The sequence below is a fragment of the Equus caballus genome, chromosome 4, assembly GCF_041296265.1.
Source record: "Equus caballus isolate H_3958 breed thoroughbred chromosome 4, TB-T2T, whole genome shotgun sequence".
NCBI lineage: Eukaryota > Metazoa > Chordata > Mammalia > Perissodactyla > Equidae > Equus > Equus caballus.
The window spans coordinates 19,889,603-19,914,540 of record NC_091687.1 but is presented as its reverse complement, the minus strand read 5'-3'; the positions used below and the strand labels follow the sequence as shown (position 1 = coordinate 19,914,540).

Genomic DNA, 24,938 nt, shown 5'->3' with positions numbered 1-24,938 from the left:
TCAGGATCTGAACCTGTCAACCTGAGCCCCCAAAGCGGAGTGGAAGGAACTTGAACCACTTGGCCATGGGGTCAGCCCCTGAAAAGTATTTTTATAATTATACTAGGATATTATTTACCATTTTCACTGTGTTGACATTTACAGTTAAAGTGGGTAAACTACTATGAAACAGTCCCCCACAATTATCTGAAAAGGCTCTTATAAAATGCTTTCCAATATCCACATATCTGTGTGAGGCAATAAACCAACCACATTCCATTTGATTGAACGCATACACAAGTAGAAGAATTCCAGCTGACTTCTATTCAGCCAGACATTATAGAGATTTTCAAAATATAACACGGTACTACTCTTTTCACTGATTCCTTTTGTAAAGAGATTTATTATATCCCAAAGATTTTTTTATGTTACTGTTTAATAGGTTTTTATTATTTTAAAATGAATTAATAAACATTTAAAAAGTTTTTTCCCTTTAGTTTCTAGTACTCTAAATATTAATAGATATAACTCACATCAAAGTTATTTGGTAGTCCTCAGTAATTTTTAAGAATGTTAAGGGATACTGAGACCAAAATTTTTGAGAACAGCTGCTGTAGATCTTTGTCATTTTTTTATCATTCACATTTTTCTGGAGTTGCACATGTCTTGTTTCCTTTAAAGCGTCTGATTTTCATCTGAGGGTTTTAGTTTGTAAGCTGTTGCAGGGATTTGCTACAAGGACTTGGGCAACTCAGCATAGAGTTGTACTCATAGCTAAGGTGAAGGATACATGGTAGGAGCGGCAAGGCAAACAGCATGGCAGAGTCTGGAGAAATCCATGTATAGGCCTCCTGTGCTCTCTCCTTCCTGTGTGAGGTCGCATTGAGCCTGCTCCCTTCTTCAGCAGTGAAAATCTAGTAACCCCTGTACCCTTACTGCCCAGAGAGCTGCTAGAGACTCAGCATCCAAATGTTGGTTGGGAGCTAGTTATGTAGGCTCGCTCTGCCTGATAACTACAAAACTTCCAGACTCCAGAAGGTGCAGGGTTCATTTCCTCAGTAAACAGTTTTATCTCACAGGGAAAGGTGCCTGTCAGTGTAGGAAACTACCAGTCAAGGGCCAATCCTGCAAGCAGCCTCCAGCCTGCTGTGTTAACTCTTTATACACATAAACTGACCCTGAATTACTGTATATGTTAATGTGTACTTTTCCCAGAGATTAGAAGCTCTCTTCAAAAGAGGATTTTTTTTTTTTTTGAGGAAAATTCGCCCTGAGCTAACATCTGCTGCCAATCCTCCTCTTTTTGCTGAGGAAAATTGGCCTTGAGTTAACATTTGTGCCCATCTTCCTCTATTTTTTATATGTGGGACACCTGCCATAGCATGGCTTGGTGAGCGGTGTGTAGGTCAGCACCAGAGATCTGAACCGGTGAACCCGGGGCTGCCGAAGCAGAGCACCCAAACGTAACCGCTGTACCACCAGGCTGGCCCCAGAAGAGGATACTTTTGATGTAGTTTTTGAGGGCATTTTGGGGATATTTTGGCTTGTATTCAGAATTCTTTTTATCAAAGGCAATAGCTTGATATATCCCAGATTTCTGGAAAGAAAAAGAGTTCTTTTTTATCCCGTGGACAGAGGAGTGCTTACTCTGTCCTCAGTCATACTGTGAGCCTCATTCCAGCTTCCAACACTGACCAGGTTCACTCTTCTATGTGGTGCTTGGATATATCACATCACACATCTTTGATATGATCAATCATGATATAATCAATATATAAAGCAATATATACATTTATTTATCATATGCCAATAGATGTTTCAGTAAAAGCATGATAGGTTTTTAAAATTTGTGTCTCAATGTGACATTTATTTTCAGTATTCTTATTCACTATTGCATGGGATTTTTTGGTATAGCGACACTAAGCTTACAGAACATTTTCCTTGTTTGTCCCTTTATTATCTTCTTTTCTGTCCTCTTCTTCTGAAACTGCTCCAGTCTGATAGTGGCTATCTGGGATCTCTCTTATCTTGTACTTTGCTCTTGTAATTTTGCTCTATGGTATGTGAGAATTACATTACTTGGTCTCCAAATATATAATTAGATTTTTAACCTTTTAAAAATTTCTTCAATTAATTTTTTAAATATTATTATCTTAGTAATTTTTTAATTCTTCAAAAACATTTGTATATTTACCAATCATTCCTCTTCTGCAACAGCTTTATAGTAGTTTTATGGATGTATTTTCTGCTAACTTTTTAAAAACTTACTTAATTCTTCCTATGTTAATTTTCTTTTAGGCTCTTTTCCCTTGCTTTTTCATTTGCTTGTCTTTAAGGCTCTTAGGTTTCCCCAAAGTTGGGGTGGAAGAGTCTGCAGTTTTCATTCATATTTGTAAATGAAATTGATAGTTTTCTTAGCAATTAGAAGCTGTCTGATCTCTCCCTTAAATAGAGGGACTGACAGTAGCCCAGTATGTGCACTTAATTTGGGTTTAAACGAGTAGGTAGAAAAGTGGACAGTTGCTGCTCTCACTTTAGTTCAAATGGGGAACATTTCCTCAGCGTGTGTGCCAGAAACAGGCAGGGAGGGCCCCTTGATTAATGGAAGTAGCAGTAGACCTACCTGTCTTAGAAGGTGAACTTTTCTGATTTCTGGTATTATTGTGGATTTCTTTTTTTTTGTTTTTTATTTTTAATCTTGTTTTTTTTTTTGTTTTTGGAGGAAGATTAGCCCTGAACTAACATCTGCCAATCCTCCTCTTTTTGTTGAGGAAGACTGGCCCTGCACTGACATCCATGTCCATCTTCCTCTACTTTATATGTGTCACGCCTACCACAGCATGGCTTGACAAGCGGTGCCATGTCCGCACCTGGGATCCGAACCAGTGAACCCCTCGCCGCTGAAGCGGAACGTGCGCACTTAACTGCTGCACTACTGGTCCAGCCCCTATTGTGGATTTCTTATCATTTTTATATTTTGTGTTATTTTTGTGAGATTTTGAAATAGGTAAGAAAAAACTGTTCTCAATTCTAGATGTTGTAATGAAACTCAGTAGAACTCGCAGATTTGTTAGAAATATACTTTGTTTGGTGTCTTGTTGGTAATAATATGACTAATTTCTTCTAAGATGAATATCTGAACTTAGAGAATTTTCATTCCTGAGTTTGAGGCAGCATAATATAGCCGTTAAGGACACAGGGTCTGGGCCAGGCTTCTTGGTTAGAATCTTACTTTTGATAACATAGGCAGGCATTGGACTAGTGACATAATGCCTCTATCCCTCAATTTCCTCATGATGGATGTAAAAATAATACAAATTTTAAATGATGTTAGGAGATTTAAATTAATTACTATTTGTGAAGTGCCTATACCAGAATTTGTCACTTAGTAACTGCTACATGTTTGTTAAATTAAAAATATATATATATATGTATTTACCTATATATATGTATCCGAATAATGATTTCTCTTGAGTAGTTGCAGTATATTTGAATGGCTTAAATAATTGTTTTTATGTTATTCTGTTTAATTTTTTACAGCTTATCGTGAGCCTCGATATTTTTATGAGTTTACAGCTCGTTATCATGCAGCTCCCTGCAATAGTATCTATAATATTTCTTTTGAGAAGAAACTTCTTCAGATTTTAAGCAAATTGGTTCTTGACCTTTCGTGTGAAGTTTCCTTACTTAAGTCTGAATGCCATCGTGTTAAAATGCAAAAAGCTGGTTTGCAAAATGAATTGTTCTTTACATTTTCTGGTAAGTATATACAGTTCCTTAAGGGAAATAAATTGAGAACACAAAGCTTATTTTAAAGACATGTTGTGAATTACCAGCAGCATTTTTGGAATGTAAATGTTATAAACCTGAATGTTTTGTGTTCTCTACTCAGTTATTATAGCCCCCAAAAGAAAATTTTACTGAATCATGTGCTTAATGAAAAGTTTGCACTTTAAAATAACTTAAACCGTGCTATGATAATTTACTATAGAATTGAATTTAGTTTAAGGAATGTCTATTATGTTATTTACTTGCAAAGATTTAATTGTGAAAGTATCTAGTTATAATAAGATGGTTTAATATTATAGACCAGAGGGACCATTCTAACAAGTTAGGGTGATTTTTCTAATAATACAGAGTTGAGGCCCAATATTTTCTGGAAAACAAAGAATTGGACATCATATCTAAGGACTTTAGATTTATAAAGGGCCTGTATGAATGAGCACTTAGGAATAACCATCCATGTGTTTTTAATAGGTCCCAGTGGTAATAGGACCCCCTCTTTCTTTTCTCTCAAATGATATTGCCTGCTGTTTTCCTTTCTTTACTCTTTGTCCTTAATTCCTCCGCTATCAGTGTTTGATTGTACTTACTCAATTCTCTGATTTTCCTTGTCTTTTTTATGGCCATCTAAGATTGAATTTTTAGACATGAGTGAGAGGTGTGAAGCTTTAAGGGATAAGAACAAGAGAAGTTCAACCCGATTTTCACTATCTTTTATCTTCCTTACTACTTTTCTCTTCTCCAGAAAATCTTTGAGAGTTATTTTCTAGCCCGTGAGACAAATTTTCACAGAGAGTAACTCTTTCTTTAGCTCTTCAAGGACTCACCATTAGCATTCATAAGGCTTATGGGGTCTTTGTACCCAGTGTGTTTAATAGGTGCTATTAATAGGCATTCATATTCTTTAGAAAATCTGAAAGTGTACTTGAACTCGTAAGAGAAAAGAGATGATATTCAATAGAAATGAGGCATTGTGGGCTTGATTTGCATTTCTCTAGTGATTAGTGATATTGAGTATCTTTTCATGGCTTATTTGCTGTTTGTATATTTTTTTTGGAGAAAAGTCTATTCAATTTTTGCCGGATTTTTATTTTTTTCCAAATTTTATTGAGATAGTTGACATAGAACATTATGTAAGTGTAAGGTGTAAAACGCAGAGATTTGTATATGTATATGTTGCAAAATGTTTACCACAATGAGCGTTAACAAATTTTATCATCTCATATAGTTACAGTTTATTATTATTCTTTTTGTGGTGAGAACTTTTAAAAGCTACTCTTTTAGCAACTTTCAAATATACAATATAATATTTTTGACTATACTCACCAGGCTGTGCATTCCATCCCTGAACTTATTCATCTTATGACTGGAGGTTTATACCCTTTGTCCACTTACATCCATTTCCCCACCTCCTGCCCCTGGTAACCACCAGTCTGTTCTGTTTCTATGAGTTCCGTGTTTGTAGAGGCCACATATAAGTGAGATCATAGAGTATTTGTCTTTCTCTGTCTGACTTATTTCACCTAGAAAAATACCCTCAAGTTTCATCCACATCGTTGCAAATGGCAGAATTTCCTTTGCTTTTGTGTCTGAATAATATCCCATTGTATGTATATGCCACGTTTTCTTTATCCATTCTTCTGTCAGTGGACACTTAGATTGTTTCTATGCCTTTGCTCTTATAAATAATGCTGCAGTGAACGTGGGGGTGTAGATATCTTTATGAAATAGTGATTTAATTTTCTTTGGATCCATATCCAGAAGTATAATTGCTGGATCATGTGATAGTTCTATTTTTTTTTTTTTTTTTAGGAAACTTTCTACTGTTTTCCAAGTAGCTGTACCAACTTATATTCCCAACAACAGTGCACAAGGGTTGCATTTTCTCCACATCCTCACCAGCACTTGTTATCTCTTGTCATTTTCATAATGGTCATTTAAACAGGTGTGAGGTGATATCTCATGGTTTTTATTTTCATTTCCCTGATGATTAGTGATGGTCAGCACCATTTCATATACCTGTTGGCCATTTGAATATCTTCTTAGGAAAACATATCTATTTGGGTACTTTCCATTTTTAATTGGATTATTTGTTTTTTGCTTTTAACTTGTATAAGTTCTTTAAATATTTGGATGTTAACACCTCATCAAACATGTGGTTTGCAAAAATATTTTATGCCATTCTATAGGTTGCCTTTTCAGTTTGTTGATTATTTCTTTTCTGTGAAGAAGCTTTTTAGTTTGATGTAGTCCCTTACTTCCTTGTGTTTTCATTGCTTGTGCTTTGGGTGTCATATTTATAAAGTCATTGCCAAGACGACCCTATGTTTTCTTCTAGGGGTTTTATGGTTTAGGTCTTAACATTTAAGTCATTAATAAATTTTAAGTTAATTTCTATTAGGGGTGTAAGATATGGGTCCTGTTTTATTCTTTTGCCTACAAATATCCAGCTTTCCCAATACCATTTTTGTAGATTACCATACTATTTTGATCACTATACCTTTGAATATACTTTGAAGTTAGAAGTGTAATGCCTCCAGCTTTTTTCTTTCTCTGTTCTGCATTGGCTCCTCAGGGTCTTTTGTGGTTCCATATGAATTTTAGGATTTTTTCCTATTTCTGTGTAAAATGCCATTGGAATCTTGATAGGGATTGAATTGAGTCCGTATATTGCTTTGGGTTATGTGGACATTTTAACGATATTGATTCTTTCAGTCCATGAACCTGAGATATCTTTCCATTTATTTGTGTCGTCTTCAGTGTACAAATCTTTTACCTCCTTGTTTAAATTTATTCCTAAGTATTTTATTGATTTTTATGGTATTATAAATGGGATTGTTTTCTTTATTTCTTTTCAGATAATTTGTTGTTACTGTATAGAAATGCAGCTGACTTTTGTATGTTTATTTTGTATCCTGCAACATTACCGAATTTGTTTACTTGGTCTAGCAGATTTACAATGGAGTCTTTCCTAAAGTCTTTCTCTGTATAAGATCACTTCTGCTGCTGCCAGAGACAACTTTACTTCTTCCTTTTTGATTCAGATGTCTTTTATTTCTTTTTCTTGCCTGATGGTTCCAGCTAGCACTTCCAGTACTATGTTATATAATGGTAGATGTGGGCTCCCTTGTTTTATTCCTGATTTTAGGAGGAAAAAGCTTTCAACCTTTCACCATTATGATATTATCTGTGAGCTTGTCATATGTAGCCTTTATTATGTTGAGGTACGTTCTCCCTATAGCCAATTTTTTGAGAGTTTGTTTTGTGAATAGATATTGAATTTTGTCAGATACTTTTTTGGATCTGTTCAGATGGTCAAGTGATTTTAACTTTCATTCTATTAGTATGATGTATCTCATATTTGTTGATTTGCATGTTGAACCATCTTTTTATCCTGGGGATGAATCCCACTTGATCATGGTATTTGATGCTTTTAAAGTGCTGTTGAATTTGGTTTACTAGTATTTTGTTGAGAATTGTTCCATCTATATTCATAATGGATATTGGCCTGCAGTTTCTTTTTCTTGTAGTATCCTTGTCTGGCTTTGGCATCAGGGTAATACCAGCCTTATAAAATGAGTTTGGGCATTTTACCACTTCCTCAATTTTTTTGAAAAGTTTGAGAAGGATTGACATTAATTTTTAAATGTTTAGTAGAATTTACCATTGAAGTCATCTGGTTCTGGGATTTTCTTTTTTGGGAGGTTTTTGATTATTGATTCAATCTCCTTATTCGTTATTGAACTGCTCAGATTTTCTGTTTCTTCATGATTAAGCCTTGGTAGGTTGTATGGTTCTAGGAATTTATACATTTCTTCTAGGTTGTCCAATTTTTGGTATATAGTTATTCATAGTTGTCTCATGATCCTTTGTATTTCTGTGGTATCATTTGTAATGTCTCTTCTTTCGTTTATAATTTTATTTATTTGGATCCTCTCTCTTTTTTCTTGGTTAGTATAGCTAAAGGTTGTCAATTTTGTTCATATTTTTGAAGAACCAACTCTTGGTTTCGTTAATAATTTATGTTTTTTTCCTACTATTTCATTTATTTCTGCTCTAATCTTTATTATTTCCTTTCTTCTGTGAATGTTGGGATTAGTATGTTTTTCTTTTTTCTAGTTCTTTGAGGTGTAACGTTGGATTGTTTATTTGGGATCTTTTTTCTTGATGTATACCCCTTTATTTTCTTCCAAGGATTTGAAGTTTTATCTCCTACATGTAGGTCTATGGTCCATTTTGAGTTAATTTTTATATATACTGTGAAATAGGGTCCAACCTCATACTTTTGAATGTGGAGTTGTCCCAGCACCATTTTTTGAAGGGATTCTTCTCTCCCCATGGAGTTTTCATGGCACCCATTTTGAAAATCAGTTAGCCACACACATATGGGTTTACTTCTGAACTCTTAAAACCATTTCATTGATCTGTATGCCTTTCCTTATGGCAGCACCACACTGTTTTGATTATAACCTTTTCATAGTAGCAGTGTAGTCAGATTTGAAATTAGGAAATGGGGGTCTTCCAGTTTTGTTCTTCCTTTTCAACATTGTTTTGGCTTGCAATTCCATATGGTTTTTAGCATCTGCTTTTCCATTTCTACCAAACAAGGCCATTGGGGTTTTGATAGGGATTGCATTAAATCTGTAGATATGTTTGGATAATATTACCACCTTAACAATATTGTCTTGCAATCCATGAACACAAGATATCTTTGCCTTTGTTTAGGACTTTGTCATAGTCTGTTGGTCTGCTGTAACAAAGTTCTACAGACTGGGTAGCTTATAAACAATGGAAATTTATTTCTCGTATTTTTGGAAGCAGGAATTCTGAAATCAGGATGCCAGCATGTTTACTGAGGGCCCTCTTCAGGACTGCAGATTTCTCATTATATCCCCACATAGCAGAAGGAGCTAAGGATCTTTCTGAAGTCTCTTTTGTAAGATCTCTAATCTCATTCATGAAGGCTCCATTCTCATGACGTAAGCACTTTCCAGAGATCCCCATCTCCTAATACTGTCACATTGGGCATTAAGATTTCAACATATAAATTTGGAAGGGGGACCCAAATATTCATATTATAGCAGACTTCTTTAATTTCTTTCATCAGTGTTTTGCACTTTTCAGTGTAGAGTCTTGTACCTGTTGATAATTTTATTACTGCATGTTTTATTCTTTTTTATGCTATTTTAAGTGCAATAATTTTCTTAATTTCTTTTTCACATCATTCATTGCTAGTATGTAGAAATTCATTGATTTTTGTGTGTATTCTGCATCTTGGTTGAATTAGTTTACTAGTTCTAATAGTCGGGGGTTTTTGTTCTTGGAATTTTTAGTATTTTTGTCTAGAAGTCATGTCATCTGAGGATAACAATAGTTTTATATATTCCTTTCCAATTTGGATAACTTTTATCTCTTCTTCTTCTGAAATTGCTCTTGCTAGAATGTCCAGTATACTGTTCAGTAGAAGTGGCAAAAGTGGACATCCTTGAATTGTTCTTGATCTTAGGGGGAAGACTGAAGTTTTTCACTATTGAATATGATATTGGCCATGGGTTTTTCATAAAAACTCTGTATGAAGTTGAAGCAGTTCTTTTCAGTTCCTAGTTTATTGAGTGTTTTTATGATGAATGGGTGTTGGATTTTGCAAGATATGTATCAAATGAAGTGATCATGTGTTTTTTCCCTTCCTTCTATGAATGGGGTGTATTTATAATTTTTGATTTTCTTATGGTGAACTGCCCTTGCCTTCCTGGGATATATCCCAGTTAGACAAGGTATATTCTTGGTCCTTCTTTTAGTATGCTGCTGGAATTGGTTTGTTATTATGTTATTGAGAATATTTGCATTTATAATGGCGGTTGGCCCAGAGTTTTCTTTTCTTGTGATGTCATCATCTGGCTTTGGTATCAGGGAATTCTGGTCTCATGAAACGAATTAGGAAGTGTCACTGCCTATTGTATACTTTTGGAAGAGATTGAGTTATTCTTTAAAGTCTTGTAGAATTCACCACTGAAGCCATCAGGTCCTGGGCTTTTCTTTTTTGGGAAGTTTTTAACTACTGATCTGACTTCTTTATTTGTTATGTGCCTGTTCATACTTTGTGTTTCTTCTTGAGTCAGTTTAGGTAGTTTATGTATTCATCTGTTTCATATAGGTTATCTAATTTTTTGGCATATAATTGTGCATAATATTTTCTTACAATCCTTTTTATTTACAAAAGGTATATAGGTAGTAATGTCCCTATTTCAGTTTCTCTTTTTCTATTAGTCTGCCTAAGAGTTTATCAATTTTGTTGATCTTTTCGAAGAACCAACTTTTGTTTTCCTTCACTTTCTCTATTTTTTCTGTTCTCTCTTTTGTTTATATCTGTTCTACTGTGCATTATTTCCTTTTTTCTGCTAGCTCGTTCTGCTAGTTTTGATTGCATTAATATTCTCTTACTGCACTGATTTCCTGTTTTAATTTTATTGACTTATTTTTATAATTCTATTTCTGATTGAATTTGTTCTTTTGTTAGTTTTCTAAGGTAGGAGCTTTAATTATTGAATTTTAATTTTTTTCTAATATATGAATTTAATAGTGTAAATTTCTCTCTAAGTACTGTCTTTACTACATCCTACAAATTTTGGTAAGTTGTATTTTCACTGTCATTTAGTTCAAAATATTTTAAAATTTCTCTTGGGACTTCTTCTTTGACCCATGTTTTATGTAGTAATCTGTTATTTAATGTCCAAATACTTTGGGATTTTCCATCTATATTCCTGTTATGGATTTCTAGTTTAATTCTATTGTAGTCTGAGAGCATACATTGCATCATTTCTGTTCTTTAGAATTTTTCAAAATGTGTTTAATGGTCCAGAATGTGGTCTGTCATGGTGAATGTTCTGTGTGAGCTTGAGAAGAATTTGTGTTCTTCTGTTGTATAAGATATTTCACGATTGTCAGTTGGATTTAGTTGATTCATGGTGCTCTTCAGTTCAACTGTGTCCTTACTGATATTTCACCTTCTGGATTTGTCAATTACTGATAGAGGGAGGTTTAAATCTCCATCTACATTTAGTGGATTGTCCTGTTTTTCTTTGCAGTTCTATCAGTTTTTGCCTCACATATCTAGACACTGTGTTATTAAGTTAATACACATGAAGGGTTGTTATGTCTTCTTGGAAAATTGACACCTTTATCATTATATTGACCTTATTTATCTGTGATAATTTTTCTTTCGCTGATGTCTGATTTGTCTAAAATTAATATTGCTGTTCCAGCTTTCTTTTGATTAGTGTTCACATAGTATATTTTTCTCTACTTCTTTACTTTTAATCTATCAGTATCCTTATGTTTCCAGTGGGTTTCTTCTAGACAAGATATAATTAGGTCTTTTTTTAAAATTCATTCTGACAGTCATTGGTGTATTTAACCATTAACGTTTTTTCTTTTAAAGATTTTATTTCTTTCCTTTTTCTCCCCAAAGCCCCCCGGTACATAGTTGTATATTCTTCATTGTGGGTCCTTCTAGTTATGGCATGTGGGACGCTGCCTTAGCGTGGTTTGATGAGCAGTGTCATGTCCGTGCCCAGGATTCACACCAACGAAACACTGGGCCGCCTGCAGCAGAGTGCGCGAACTTAACCACTAGGCCACGGGGCCAGCCCCTAACCATTAACTTTTAAAGTGACTATTGGTGGAGATGGATTAACATCTACCATATTTGTTACTGTTTTGTATTTGTTACCCCTTTCTTTCTTGTCTTCCGCTTTTTCTGCCTTATCTGGTTTAATCAAGAATTTATATAATTTTACTTTTTTCTCAATTATAATTTCTTTTTTACTTTATTAAGTAGTTGCCCTTGAGTTTTCATTATATATTTACAACTAATCCAAGTCCGCTTTCAAATAACACTGCCATTTCATAGGTAGTGCAAGTACCTTGTAGCATAGAATTCTGAAATTCATCCTCCTTCCCTTATAACAATGCTGTCATTTATTTAATTGTTCAATTGTTTAATTGTTTTCCTTCTCTATGAATAACTTCTTTTAACATTTCTTGCAAAGCAGGGTTTCTGGTGGCTAAGTCTCTCAATTTTTGTTTGTCTGAGAAAGTCTTTATTTCTCCTTCAGTTTTGAAGGATAATTTCACTGGATTCAGTATTTTAGTTTCGTGGCATTTTTTCTTTCACTGCTTTATTTAAATTTATTTACTCTATTCTTGCATGGTTTCTGAAGAGAAGTCCAATTTAATTATTTAAACATTTTTTCCATTTGTTATTGTGGTAAAATACACATAATATAAAATTTATCCAAACCATTACAAGTATACAGTTAAGTGGTATCAAAAACATTCATGATGTTGTGTAAATCTCAGAAGCATCCATCTCCAAAACACTTTCATCTTGGAAAACTGATTATCTATATCCATTAAACAATAAGTCCCTATTCTCCCCAAAGTCCCTGGCATCCACCATTCTGTGTTCTATCTCTGTGATTTTTAACTACATATCTCATAGAAATGGAATCATACAGTATTTGTCTTTTTGTGACTGGCTTATCTCATTTAGCATAAAATCCTCCTGCTTCATCCATGTTTTGACATATGTCAGAATTTCCTTCCTTTTTAAGCCTGGATATATTTCATTGTACATATATACATCATTTTCCTTATCCATTCATTTGTCAGTGGATACTTAGGTTGTTTCCACATTTAGCTATTGTAAATAATGGTTCTTATGGGTGTACACATATCTCTTTGAGACCCTATGTTGAGTTATTCTATGTATATTCTCAGAAGTGGATTTTCCAGGTCATGTGGTATTTCTATTTTGGCTTTTTTGAGGAACTGCCATACCTTTTTCCATAGCAGCTAGAACATTTTACATTCCCCCCAACAGTGCACAGGTGTTCCAGTTCACCACTTCCTCATCAACTCTGGTTATTTTCTTTTGTTTTCATAGTAACCATCCTAATAGGTATGAAGTGGTATCTCATTATAGTTTTGATTTGCATTTTCCTGGTAATTAATGATGTTGAACATATTTTCATGAACTATTGGCCATTTGTACATCTTCTTTGGAGAAATGTTTATTCAAGTCCATTTTCCATTTTTGGATTGCGGTGTTTGTTTTTTATGTTGGATTTTAGGAGTTCTTCATATGTTCTGTGTATTAATTCCTTATCAGATATATAATTTGCAAGTATTTTCTCACATTCTGTAGGTTGCCTTTTAACTCCGTTGATAGTGTCTTTTGATGCACAAATTTTTCAAACTTTTATAGAGTCCATTTGTCTGTTTTTCTTTTGTTGCCTGTACCTTTAGTGTCATATTCAAGAAATCATTGCTAAATTAAATGCTGTGAAGCTTTTGCCCTATGTTTTCTTCTAAGAGTTTTGTAGTTTTAGTTCTTACATTTAGGTCTTTCATCCATTTTGAGTTAATTTTTGTATATGGTGTTCAGTAAAGTTCCAAATTCATTCTTTTGCATGTAGATATCCAGTTTTCCTAGCACCATTTGTTGAAGAGACTGTCCTTTCCCCCATTGAATAGTCTTGGCACTGTTGTCAAAAATCATTTGACCATATATATGAGAGCTTATTTCTGAGTTCTCTATCTGTTCAATTGGTCTATATGTCTGTCTTTATGCCAGTACCACACTGTTTTGGTTACTGTAACTTTCTAGTAAATTTTTAAATCAAGAATTTTGATGCTGTCAGCTTTGTTCTGTTTCAAGAGTGTTTTGGCTATTCAAAGTCATTTGTGATTCCATATGAATTTTAGGGTGGATTTTTCTATTTCTGCAAAAAACGTCTTTGGAATTTTGATAGGTATTGCATTGAATCTCTGCATTGGTTTGTCTAGTATTGACAGCTTAACAATATTAAATATTCTAATCTGTGAACAGAGGATGAAATTTTGTTTATTTATGTCTTGTTTCATTTCTTTTAGCAATGCTTTGTAGTTCTTATGGTGTAAGTCTTTCACTTCCTTGGTTAAATTACTTCCTAAGTATTTTGTTCTTTTTAATGCTATTGTAAATGGAATTATTTTTGTAATTTCCTTTCCAAGCTGTTCATTGTAGTGTTTAGAAATGCAACTGATTTGAGTGTGGAATCTTTATTTCTGCATATAAGATCATATCATCTATGAACAGAAATAATTTTACTTCTTTTTTCTTGCCTTATTGCACTGGCTGGAACTTGTGGTACTATGTTGAATACAAATGGCAAAAGTGTACATCCTTGCATTGTTCCTGATCTTGGAGGAAAGCTTTCAGTTTTTGACCACTGAATACTGTGTTCTCTGTGGATTTTTTATGTATGTCTTTTATGATGTTGCAGTTATTTTCCTCCTATTACTATGTCATTGAGTATTTTTTTATGAAAGAATGTTGAATTTTTTAAAATGCTTTTTCTGTATCAAATTAGATGATCATGTGGGTTTATTTTCCCTTTTTATATTTTTTGGAAGGGAAAGATTCTTCTTGAGATAACATCTCTTGCCAGTCTTCCTTTTCTTTTTCTTTCTCTTCTCCCCAAAGCCCGAGTGCATGGTTGTTTATCCTAGTTGTAAGTGCTTATAGTTCTTCTATGTAAGCTGCTACCACAGCATGGCAACTGACAGACAGTTGGTGCGTTTCCATGACCAAGAAATGAACCCAGGCTGCTGAAGTGGTGACAGCACTGAACTTTAACCACTAGGCCATCAGAGCTGGTTCTGTTTTCCCTTTAATCTGTTAATTTGGTGTATTACAAGGATTGATATTTTTATGTTGATCCATCTTTGCCTTCTGGCAATAAATCCCACTTCTTGGTGTATAATCTTGTTAATGTGCTCTTGAATTCAGTGTGCTAGTATTTTTTTGAAGGAGTTTTGTGTCAATGTTCATTAAGGATATTGATCTGTAGTCTTCTTATAGTGTCTTTGGCTTTTGTCAGGGTAATGTTGGCCTCATAGGATGAGTTTGGAAGTGTTTCTTCCACTTCAACTTTTGGAAAAAGTTTGAGGAGGATTTGTGATATTTCTTTAAAGTTTTGTTAGAATTCATCATTGAAGTCATCTAGTCCTGGGGTTATTATTGTGTTGTTTAAGTCCTCTGTTTTCTTGCTTATCTTCTGTCTAGTTATTCTATCTATTATTATGAAGTATTGAACTCTCCAACTATTATCGTAGACACTTTGTATTTCTCTTTTCAATTCTGTCAGTTTTTGCTTCAAAATATTCATGGTCTGACATTAGGTATGGAAATGTTTATAACCATTACATATTCTTACTGTATTTAACCTTTTATTAATATATAATGTCCTTCTTTGTCTCTTCTACCAATTTTTTGATTTTAGGTCTATTTTCTCTCATATTAATATAGCCATCCCTGCTCTCTTTTGATTACTGTTTACATGGAATATCTTTTTCCATCCTTTCACTTTCAGTGTATTTGTGTTTTTGTATGTAAAGTGAGCTTCTTGTATACAGCATATAGTTGGATTATATTTGTTTATTCATTCTACTAATCTATGTCTTTTGAGAGTTTAATCCATTTACTTATTTTCTATTGTGGTAACATTGGTTTATTGCATTATATAAATTTCAGGTGTAGATCATTGTATTCCAATTTCTGTGTAGATTACATCAAGTTCACCACCCAGAGACTAATTGCAATTCATCACCATACACATGTAGTTGATTACCCATTTTACCCTCTTCCCTCCTCCTTCCCCTCTGGTAACCACCAATCCATTCTCTGTCTATGTGATTGTTTGTTTTGGTTTTTACCTTCTATTTATGGGTGAGATTGTATTGTATTTGGCTTTCTCCCCCTGACTTATTTAGCTTAGCATAATACCCTAAAAGTCCATCCATGTTGTCATGAATGTCCAGGTTTCATCTGTTTTTACAGCTGAGTAGTATTCCATTGTGTATATATACCACATCTTTATCCATTCTTCCCTTGATGGGAACCTAGGTGTCCTCCAAGTCTTGGTTATTGTGAATAATGCTGCAGTGAACTTAGGGTCCATGTGTCTTTACGTATTCATGTTTTCATGTTCTTTGGATAAATACCCAGCAGTGGAATAGCTTGGTTGTATGGTAGGTCTATTCTTAAGTTTTTGAGGAATCTCTGTAATGTTTCCCATAGTGGCTTCACTAGTTTGTATACCCACCTGTAGTGTATAAGAGTTCCCTTTTCTCCACATCCTCTCCAAAACTTGTTATTTCCTGTCCTGTTAATTATAGCCATTCTGATGGGAGTGAGGTGCTATGTAGTTGTTTTGATTGCATTTCCCTGAAAATTAGTGATGTTGAACATGTGTCCATCTGCCTGTTGGCCATCTGTATATCTTCTTTGGAGAAACGTCTGTTGATCAAGTTATTTGGTTTTTTTGTTGTTGCGTTGTATGAGTTCTTTATATATTTTGGATTAACCCCTTACCAAATATATGGTGTGCAAAAGTCTTCTCCCAGTTGTTAGGTTGTCATTTGTTTTGTGGATTATTTGCTTTGCTGTGCAAAAGCTTTTTAGTTTGATGTAGTCCCATTTGTTTATTTTGTCTATTCTTTTCTTTACCTGGTCAGACATGATACTTGAAAATATGCTGCTAAGACTGATATCAAAGAGTGTACTTCCTGTGTTTTCTTCTAGAATTTTTATGGTTTCAGGCCTTCATTCAAGTCTTTAATCCAGTTGAAGTTAATTTTTGTGTATGGTGAAAGATAGTGATCTGCTTTCTTTCTTTTGCATGTGGCTATCCAGTTTTCCCAGCACCATGTATTGAAGAGACTTTCCTTTCTCCATTCTATGTTCTTGGCTCCTTTGTTGAAAATTAGCCGTCCATATATGTGTGGGTTTATTTCTGGGCTCTCAATTCTGTTCCATTGATCTGTGTGTCTATTTTTGCACAAGTACTATGCTGTTTGGGTTACTATACCTTTGTAGTATATTTTAAAATCAGGGAATGTGATACCTCCAGCTTTGTTCTTTTTACTCTTTTAGCTATTTGGTGTCTTTTGTTATTCCATATAAATTTTAGGATTCTTTGTTATATTTCTGTGAAAAATGTTGTTGGACCTTTAAAAGGGATTTTATTGAATGTGTAGATTGATGTAAAAAATATGGACATTTTAACTATGTTAATTCTTCCAATCCAAGAGCACAGGATAGCTTTTCATTTCTTTCGTCTTCTTCAATTTCTTTCAACAATATTTTATAGTTTTCAGTGTGCAGATCTTTCACCTCTTTGGTTAAATTTATTCCTAGGTATTTTACTCCTTCTGTTGCAGTTGTAAATGGGATTGTATTCTCAATTTCTCTGTCTGCTGCTTTGTTGTTAATGTATAAAAATGCAGCTGATTTTTGTATGTTGATTTTGTATCCAGCTGTTTGACCATATTCATTTATTATTTCTAAAAATTTGTAGTGGATTCTTTAGGGTTTGCTATATATAAAATCATGTCATCTGTAAATAGTGACAATTTTACTTCTTCCTTTCCAATTTGGATCCCTTTATTTCTTTTTCTAGCTTGATTTCTCTGGCTAAGACTTGCCATACTATGTTAAATAAGAGTGGTAAAAGTGGCATCTTTGCTTCCTGTTCTTAGAGGCATAGCTTTCAGTTTTTCTCCAGGGAGAATGATATTAGTTGTGGGTTTGTCGTATATGGCCTTTATTATGGTGAGGTACTGTCCTTCTATACCCATTTTATTCAGTCCTTTTATCATAAACAGATGGTGGATCTTTTCAGATGCTTTCTCTGCATTTTTTCAGATGCTCATGTGATTTTTATTCTTCATTTTGTTAATATGGTGTATCACACTGGTTGATTTGTGGATGTTGAACCTTCCCTGCCTCTGTGGAATAAGTGCTACTTGATCATGATGTAAGATGTTTTTCATATATTGTATTTGATTCGCTAGTATTATGTTGAGGATTTTGCGTTGCTTTTTGTCAATGATATTGTCCTGTAATTTTGTTGTGTTGTGTTGTCCCTGTCTGCTTTTGGTATCAGGGTAATATTGGCTTCATAGAATGAATTAGGAAGCTTCCCCTCCTTTTTGGAAAAGTTTGAGAAGGATATACGTTAATTCTTCTTTGAACGTTTGATAGAATTCAACATGGAAGCTGTCTGGTCCTGGACTTTCATTTTTTGAGAGGTTTTTGATTACTGTTTCTATCTCCTTACTGATGATTGGTTTATTCAAATTCCCTATTTCTTCTTGATTCAGTTTTGGAAGATTGTATGATTTTAAGAATTTATCCATTTCTTATAGATTATCCAATTTGCTGGCATATAGCTTTTCGTAGTATTCTCTAATAATCTTTTGTATTTCTGAGGTGTCCATTGTAATTTCTCCTCTTTCATTTCTAATTTTATTTGAGACGTATTTTTTCTTAGTGAGTCTAGCTAAAAGTTTGTCAATTTTGTTTATCTCTTCAAAGAACCAGCTCTTCGTTTCATTGATTTTTTTCTATTGCATTTTAGTCTCTATTTAATTTTTTTCTTCTCTGATGCTTATTATTTCCTTCCTTCTACTGATTTTGGGCTTTGTTTATTCTTCTTTTTCTATTTCTTTTAGGTGCACTGTTAGATTGTTTATTTGAACTTTTTCTTGTTCGTTGAAATAGGCCTATATTCTTATAAACTTCCTTCTTAGAGCTGCTTTTCCTGTATCCCATAAATTTTGACATGTTGTATTTTCATTTTCATTTGTCTCCAGGTATTTTTTGATTTCTCCTTTGATTTCTTCATTGACCCAATCATTTTTCAGTAGCATTTTGTTTAATCTCTACATATTTGTGGCTTCTCTGATTTCCTTCCTGTAGTTGATTTTTAGTTTCATATTGTTTTGGTCAGAAAAGATGCATGGTATTATTTCAGTCTTAAATTTATTGAGACTTGTTTTGTGTTCTAATATGTGATCTTCCCCGGCAAATGTTCCATGTGAATTTGAAAAGAATGTCTATTCTGTGATTTTGGGATGGAATATTCTGTATATATATCTACTAAATTCATCTGGTCTAATGTGTGATTTAAGGTCAGTGTTTCCTTCTTAATCTTTTTGCATGATTTGTCCATTGGTGTAAGTAGAGTGTTACTAAGTCCCCAACTTTTGTAGAGTTACTGTCTTTTTCTCCTTTTATATCTGTTAATACTCACTTTATATATTTAGGTGCACGTATGTTCAGTGCATAGATATTTTCAAGTGTTAATATCCTCTTGTTGGATTTTTCCCTTTATCTTATGTAGTGTGCTTTTCTGTATCTTGTTACAGTTTTTGTTTGAGGCTTATTTTTCTGATGTACATATTGCTACCCCAGTTTTCTTTTCATTGCCATTTGCATGGAGTATCTTTTTCCATCCTTCACTTTCAGTTTTTGAGTGTCTTTAGGTATGAAGTATGTCTCTTGTATGCAGCATATAGGTGGGTCTTGTTTTTTTACCCAATCAGACACCTATACCTTTTTATTGGGGCATTTAGTCCATTGACATTTAAAGTAGCTGTTGATAAGTATATACTTATTACTATTTTGTTACTTTTTTTCTGGGTGTTTTAGTAGTTATTCTCTCTTTCTTCTTCCCTTGCTCTCTTCATTTGTGGTTTGATTGCTTGCTTTAGTATTATGTTTGGGTTCCTTTCTCTTAATGTTTGTGTATTTATTATGGATTTTTGTTTCATTGTTACTGTGGGGTTCATATGTAATAACCCATGTATATAGCAGTCTATATTAAGTTGATGGTCTCATTAATTTGACCTCTTGGTAAAGCTTTACTGTTTTCCTCCCTTTCTCCCACATTTTGTTCTTGATATCATATCTAACCACTTTTTTTTTTTTTTTTTGTGTGTGTGTGTGTGTCCATTACCATCTGTCCTGGAAATAGATAATTTTAGTACTTTTGTCTTTTGACCTTCATAGTAGCTTCATAGGTGGTTGATCTGCTACCTTTACTGTATATTTGCCTGTACCAGTGATTTTATTGGTTTTCTTCTTCATATTTTTCTTATTCCTATTTGTGATCTTCTCTTTCCCATTTAAATAAGTCACTTTATCATCTTTTGTAGGACCGGTTTCTTGGTGATAAACTCCTTTTGTTGTTGCTTTTCTGGGAAGCTTTCTCTCTTCTTCCATTATGATTGACAACCTTGATGGGTAGGGTATTGTTTGCTATCGTTTTTTTCCTTTCAGCACTTTAAATATATTATACCACTCCCTCCTAGCCTTTAAACTTTCTGCTGAGAAGACAGCTGATAGCCTTATGGTGTTTCCTTTGTATGTAACTTGTTGCCTTTCTCTTGCAGCCTTCAAGATTCTCTCTTTATCTTTAATTTTTGACCTTTTAATTATAACGTGGCTTGGTGTATACCTCCTTGAGTTTATCTTGTTTGGTGGTCTCTGTGCTTCCTGTACCTGGATTTCTGTTTCCTTCCTTAGGTTAGGAAAGTTTTCAGCTATTATTTCTTCAGATACATTCTCTGCCCCTTTGCACTTGATGTTGTCCCAAAGGCCTCTTAGACTGTCCTTGTTCCTTTTAATTCTTTTTTCTTTTATCTGATGATCTTGAGTGATATCCTTTAGACTTTCATCCAGCTCATTTATCCATTCTTCTGTATTATCAACTTTGCTATTGATTCCCTCTAGTCAATTTTTCATTTCAATTATTGTATTCTTCATTTCTGATTAGTTCTTTTTTATTTTCCAATTATTTATTGACATTTTCACTGAGTTTATCCTTTCTTCTCCCAAGCTCAGTGAACATTGTTATTACTTTTTGTTTGAACTCTTTCTCAGGTAGCTTATTTCTGTTCCATTTAGTTCTTTTTCTGAGGTTTTGTCCTGTTCCATTCCTTGGAATGTATTCCTTTTTCTCCTCATTTTTCCTTTTTCTCTGTGCTTATATCCATGTATTAGGTAAGTCACCTACTTCTCATCTTGAAGAGGTGGCCCTTTGTAGGAGATGCCTTGTGAGTCCCAGTAGTGTACTTCCCTCTCATTTCCAGTACCAGATGTTCCATGAGTGACCCGTGTGTGGGCTACATGTCTCCTTATGTTGTGGCAGGGTTGCTCTTGCTGCAGGTGCCAAGGGAGGCCATGCTTTCCCCCTGGCCAGCTGGTTGTAATGCTCAGCTGCATGTGGCTTCTGTGGATGCCTCGGTCACTTTGTCGGGCATGGGGAGCTCAGCACAATTGGCAGTAAGGTCTAATAGCACATTCCTGTTGCAGTTTCTCTGTTAAGTAACTAAGCCCCCACGGTGGCTAGTTGCTAGACTCAGGTGCCTACCATTGCTGTAGCCCTCCAACCTGCAGGGCTGTTGTCATCTGTCAGGATTATGCCTGAGTGGGGCTGGCCCCAGGCACAGGAGCACTCAGGTTTTTTAAGTTTTGGAAATTAGGGCCGATCCTCTATGTGGCTGTTTGAGAAGCACAAATCTGCTGCTGCTGATAAGCCAAACTGCCCACAGGGCCATGCACCCAGTCAACACAGTCCTGCCCCATGAGCACACCCTGTCCTACTGGAGGAGACGCAGTCACACTACTGCGGAGGTCCCACACACTCCACCAATGCCCCATACACTCCAGCTGCTCGTCACACATACCCTGCCCCACAGAGGGTTCCCACTCATCTGGCTGTAGAGGTTCCAGGCACCCTGCCTATAGGGCCCACAAGTTGCCTGTGGGCTTGCTCTTGGTTTGGGCCAGTCCTTAGGGTGGATTGCCTGCCCTGGCTGAGCTGGATTAAATCGGTTCTCTAGTGGCTGGGGCACATCCCTGGGCTAACATTCCTAGGGTATAACTCCAATGGTGTCTGCCAATGTTCGTGTCAGCACACCTGTACTAGGTCACAACAATGGCTGCTGCCCGTATTTCAGTCCTGGTAGAGATCGCATCTCTCACTGAGATGCACCCAGAGCCTCGCAGGTGAGTCTCTTTTCACCAAGGGGCTATCCACCTTTCTTTCTGGTGATTTTAGGTTGCTTTTCAAATGGGTGAATTTGTGCTTGGGCCTTCTAAGAGCCGACTTTTTCCCGCTTGTATCTGACGGCTTTTTGGGGGTATTCCCCATTGTAGATAAAAGCCAGCAAACCCAGATATTATGATAATTGTCTTGGTTGTGCTGGGCACAAAAGCTTCTTATACCAGTAGCAGTCCCCTGCTCAGATCCCATGCTCCTCCAGGGAAGACTACTTACCTTAGGATTGCTCCTAACTGGCCATAAAGCACCTTGGCTTGTGAAGGTGGCCTATTTTTTCTCTTCAGAAAGGAATTTCTGCCTCTTCCACCTCAGTCAGCAGTGTCCCTTGTTGCAGGGGTTCTTTTTATCCAGTTTTTAGTTATCTCTAAAGGCTTATTGTTCCAAGAGTAGTTGTAAATTTCTTGTGTCTGTTGGAGGAGGTACCTTCAGAGTCCAGGGTCCACCTATGCTACCATCTTGACTGAACTCCATAATCCATTTACTTTTAAAATATATGCTGATAATGCAGGATTTTTGCCACTTTCCTATTTGTTTTCTATTGGCTTTATAGCTGTTTTGTTCCTCATTTCCTTCATTACAATCTTCCTTTGTGTTTAGTTGACTTCTTATAGTTAAATGTTTAAATCTTTCTCATTTCCTTTTGTATATATTCTATAGATGTTTTTTGTTGTTACTGTGCAAATTACATGTAACATCTTTGTGATATAACACTCTAAGTTGAATTTTTACCAGCACAACTTCAGTATAATTTGGCAACTCTCCCTTCACAGCTCTATTCCCACCCCTTTCAGTTGGGAATGTCATAAAATTATGACTTTATTTTATCCCCCAAAATGAAAAATAATAATTATCTTAAATGTTTTAGTCTCTTAAGTTATATAGAAAACAAAGTGTTGAGTTGGAAACCAATGTTACGATAATACTAGTTTTTAGATTTTTAAAAATATATTAGCCTCTTGAATCATGTATAAAAAATTGCCATTACAAACCAATCTTACCATAATAGCAGCTTTTATCATTTCCCATGTTTTTAAATGTAGTGAGATCTTTATTTCTTTATATGACTTCAAGTTGCTTTCTAGCATCCTTTCCCTTCAACCTGCAGGATTCCTTTGAGAATTTCTTGTAGGGCAAGTCTAGTGGTAACAGACTGTGTCTTGTTTTTCTAGGAATGTTTTAATTTCTCCCTTAGTCTTGAAGAACAGTTTTGCACATTATAGGATTCTTGGTTGACAGCTTTTAAACTTTTAGTACTTTTAATACATCGGCCCACTGCATCTGGCACCCAAAAGTTTTGATGAGAGATCTGCTCATAGTCTTCTTGAGGATTGTTTGTATGTGATGGGTTACTTCTTTTTTGGTACTTTCATGATTCTTTGTCTTTCAAAAGTTCAATTATGATGTGTCTTCATATAAGTCTCTTTAAGTTCATCTTACTTTGTGTTTGTTGAGCTTCTTACATGTTTATATTCATGATTTTGTCAAATTTGGAAAGTTTTCCAGCCACTAGTTATTCAAATATTCCACCTGATGTTTTCTTTCTGTCTTCTTCTGGGACTCCCACAATGTACATTTTGGTCCACTTAGAGGTATTCAAAAGTTTTTTTTAGCATTCTTCACTTTTATTCAGTTTTTTTCTTTCTTTTTCACAGATGTGATAATTTTTACTGTTCTATCTTCAAGTTTGCTTGTTGTTTCTTCTATCTGATCAAATCTGCCTTTGAACTCCTCTAGTGAATTTTTCACTTTAGTTATTGTGCTTATTAGCTCCAGAGTTTTTTAGAGTTTCTATCTCTTTGTAGATATTTCTGTTTCTTCATACAGAATTTTCTTGACTTTATGTACATCTTTATTTTTTCTGCATCTTTAAGAAAATTGCTTTAAAGTCTTAGTCTAGTAAATGTGCCGTCAGGTATTATTCAGAGATAATTTTGGTTGATTTACTTTTTTCTTTCAAATGGGCCATACTTTCCTGTTCCTTTGTTTGCTGTTCTGCCACATGCACAGTTGGGTGAGCAATATGGGATAGGTTGCAGAGAGACCAAAGAAAAGACCCAGAATCAGCAAATGAGACATTTAGGTTTATTGGGAGGTACTTACAGGGAGGTCCATTTGTGTCTGGCTAGACAGCAATGGGTACCCACAATCGCGAGTTGGGAAAGGGTTTCTTATATAGGCAGGAGATACAAAGGCTATATGCTTCCCAAGCATAAAATATTTGCCAAGCTGGTAAAATATTTCTCTTGGGGGCCAGCTTTTGTTAAAGACAACTGAAAGCTCTTGGTGCATTGTTTTCCCCCAAGGAATGTTATCCCAGAGCTAACATCTGCCAATCCTCCTCTTTTTTCTGAGGAAGACTGGCCCAGAGCTAACATCTGTAGCCATCTTCCTTTACTTTATATGTGAGACTCCTACCACAGTGTGACTTGCCGTGCAGTGCCATGGCTGCACCAGGGATCTAAACCTGCGAACCTCGGGCTGCCAAAGCAGAGTGTTTGCACTTAACTGCTGCGTCATGGGGCCAGCCCCATCTTGGTGTATTTGGAAATGTTTACTTTGCCCTTTCCCATGCTATAAGAAGAAGGGGATGTTTATTCAGTCTTCTTCTTGACAACCTACTGGAACAACTGGAGGTAAAACTCATGAAAGTGTGGAGGCCCTCCAAAAGTTGCCCCCCGACCAGAGTTTTTAACACTTGAATTTTCCCACAGAGAACGTCCATCACATCCTAAATTATGTTTTTTCCTGCTTGTATTGGCTCCATTGGCAGGCTCTTGCTCTTGGGTTTCTGCTTCTGGTAAGCTGTAATTCTCTGTGTCCACCCTTCCCTCTCTACACTTTTATGGGGAGAAGTCTTTTCTGTGACCTCAATTATCTGGTGAATCAGAGAAGAGTTGTTGATTTTCAGTTTGTTCTTGTTTTTCTTGTGAGGATAGGAGTGATAATCCAAGCTCCTTGCATGTTGGACTGTAAACCAGAAGTCCTCTCATGACGTTTTTGTTTCTTAATGCTTCTGTTATTGACTTTTGTTGTCTTTAATTGACTATTTCTAGAGTATCATTTTGATTTTAGTCTCATTTTATTTTCTGAATATATTCTACTTATTTTGATCGTGATTAACCTGTTTTATAATTAACATTGTAAACATATTAACTATATAGCTTGAATAAATACCAACTTTAAACAGTGTATCAAAAATTTGTTCCTATGCAGTTTTGTTCCTTG

At 35.1% G+C, this 24,938-nt stretch overlaps 1 protein-coding gene across 2 annotated transcripts in view; it reads left to right on the top strand.

The window, feature by feature from the left end:
* ZPBP (zona pellucida binding protein) overlaps nt 1-24,938 on the top strand; it is a 134,615-nt gene that overhangs the window by 28,717 nt on the left and 80,960 nt on the right. For both annotated transcript variants that reach the window (XM_023639049.2, XM_023639048.2), the window contains exon 5: nt 3,520-3,738. In XM_023639049.2, coding sequence (XP_023494817.1) covers nt 3,520-3,738 — 219 coding nt within the window. The remainder of the gene's footprint in view (nt 1-3,519; nt 3,739-24,938) is intronic.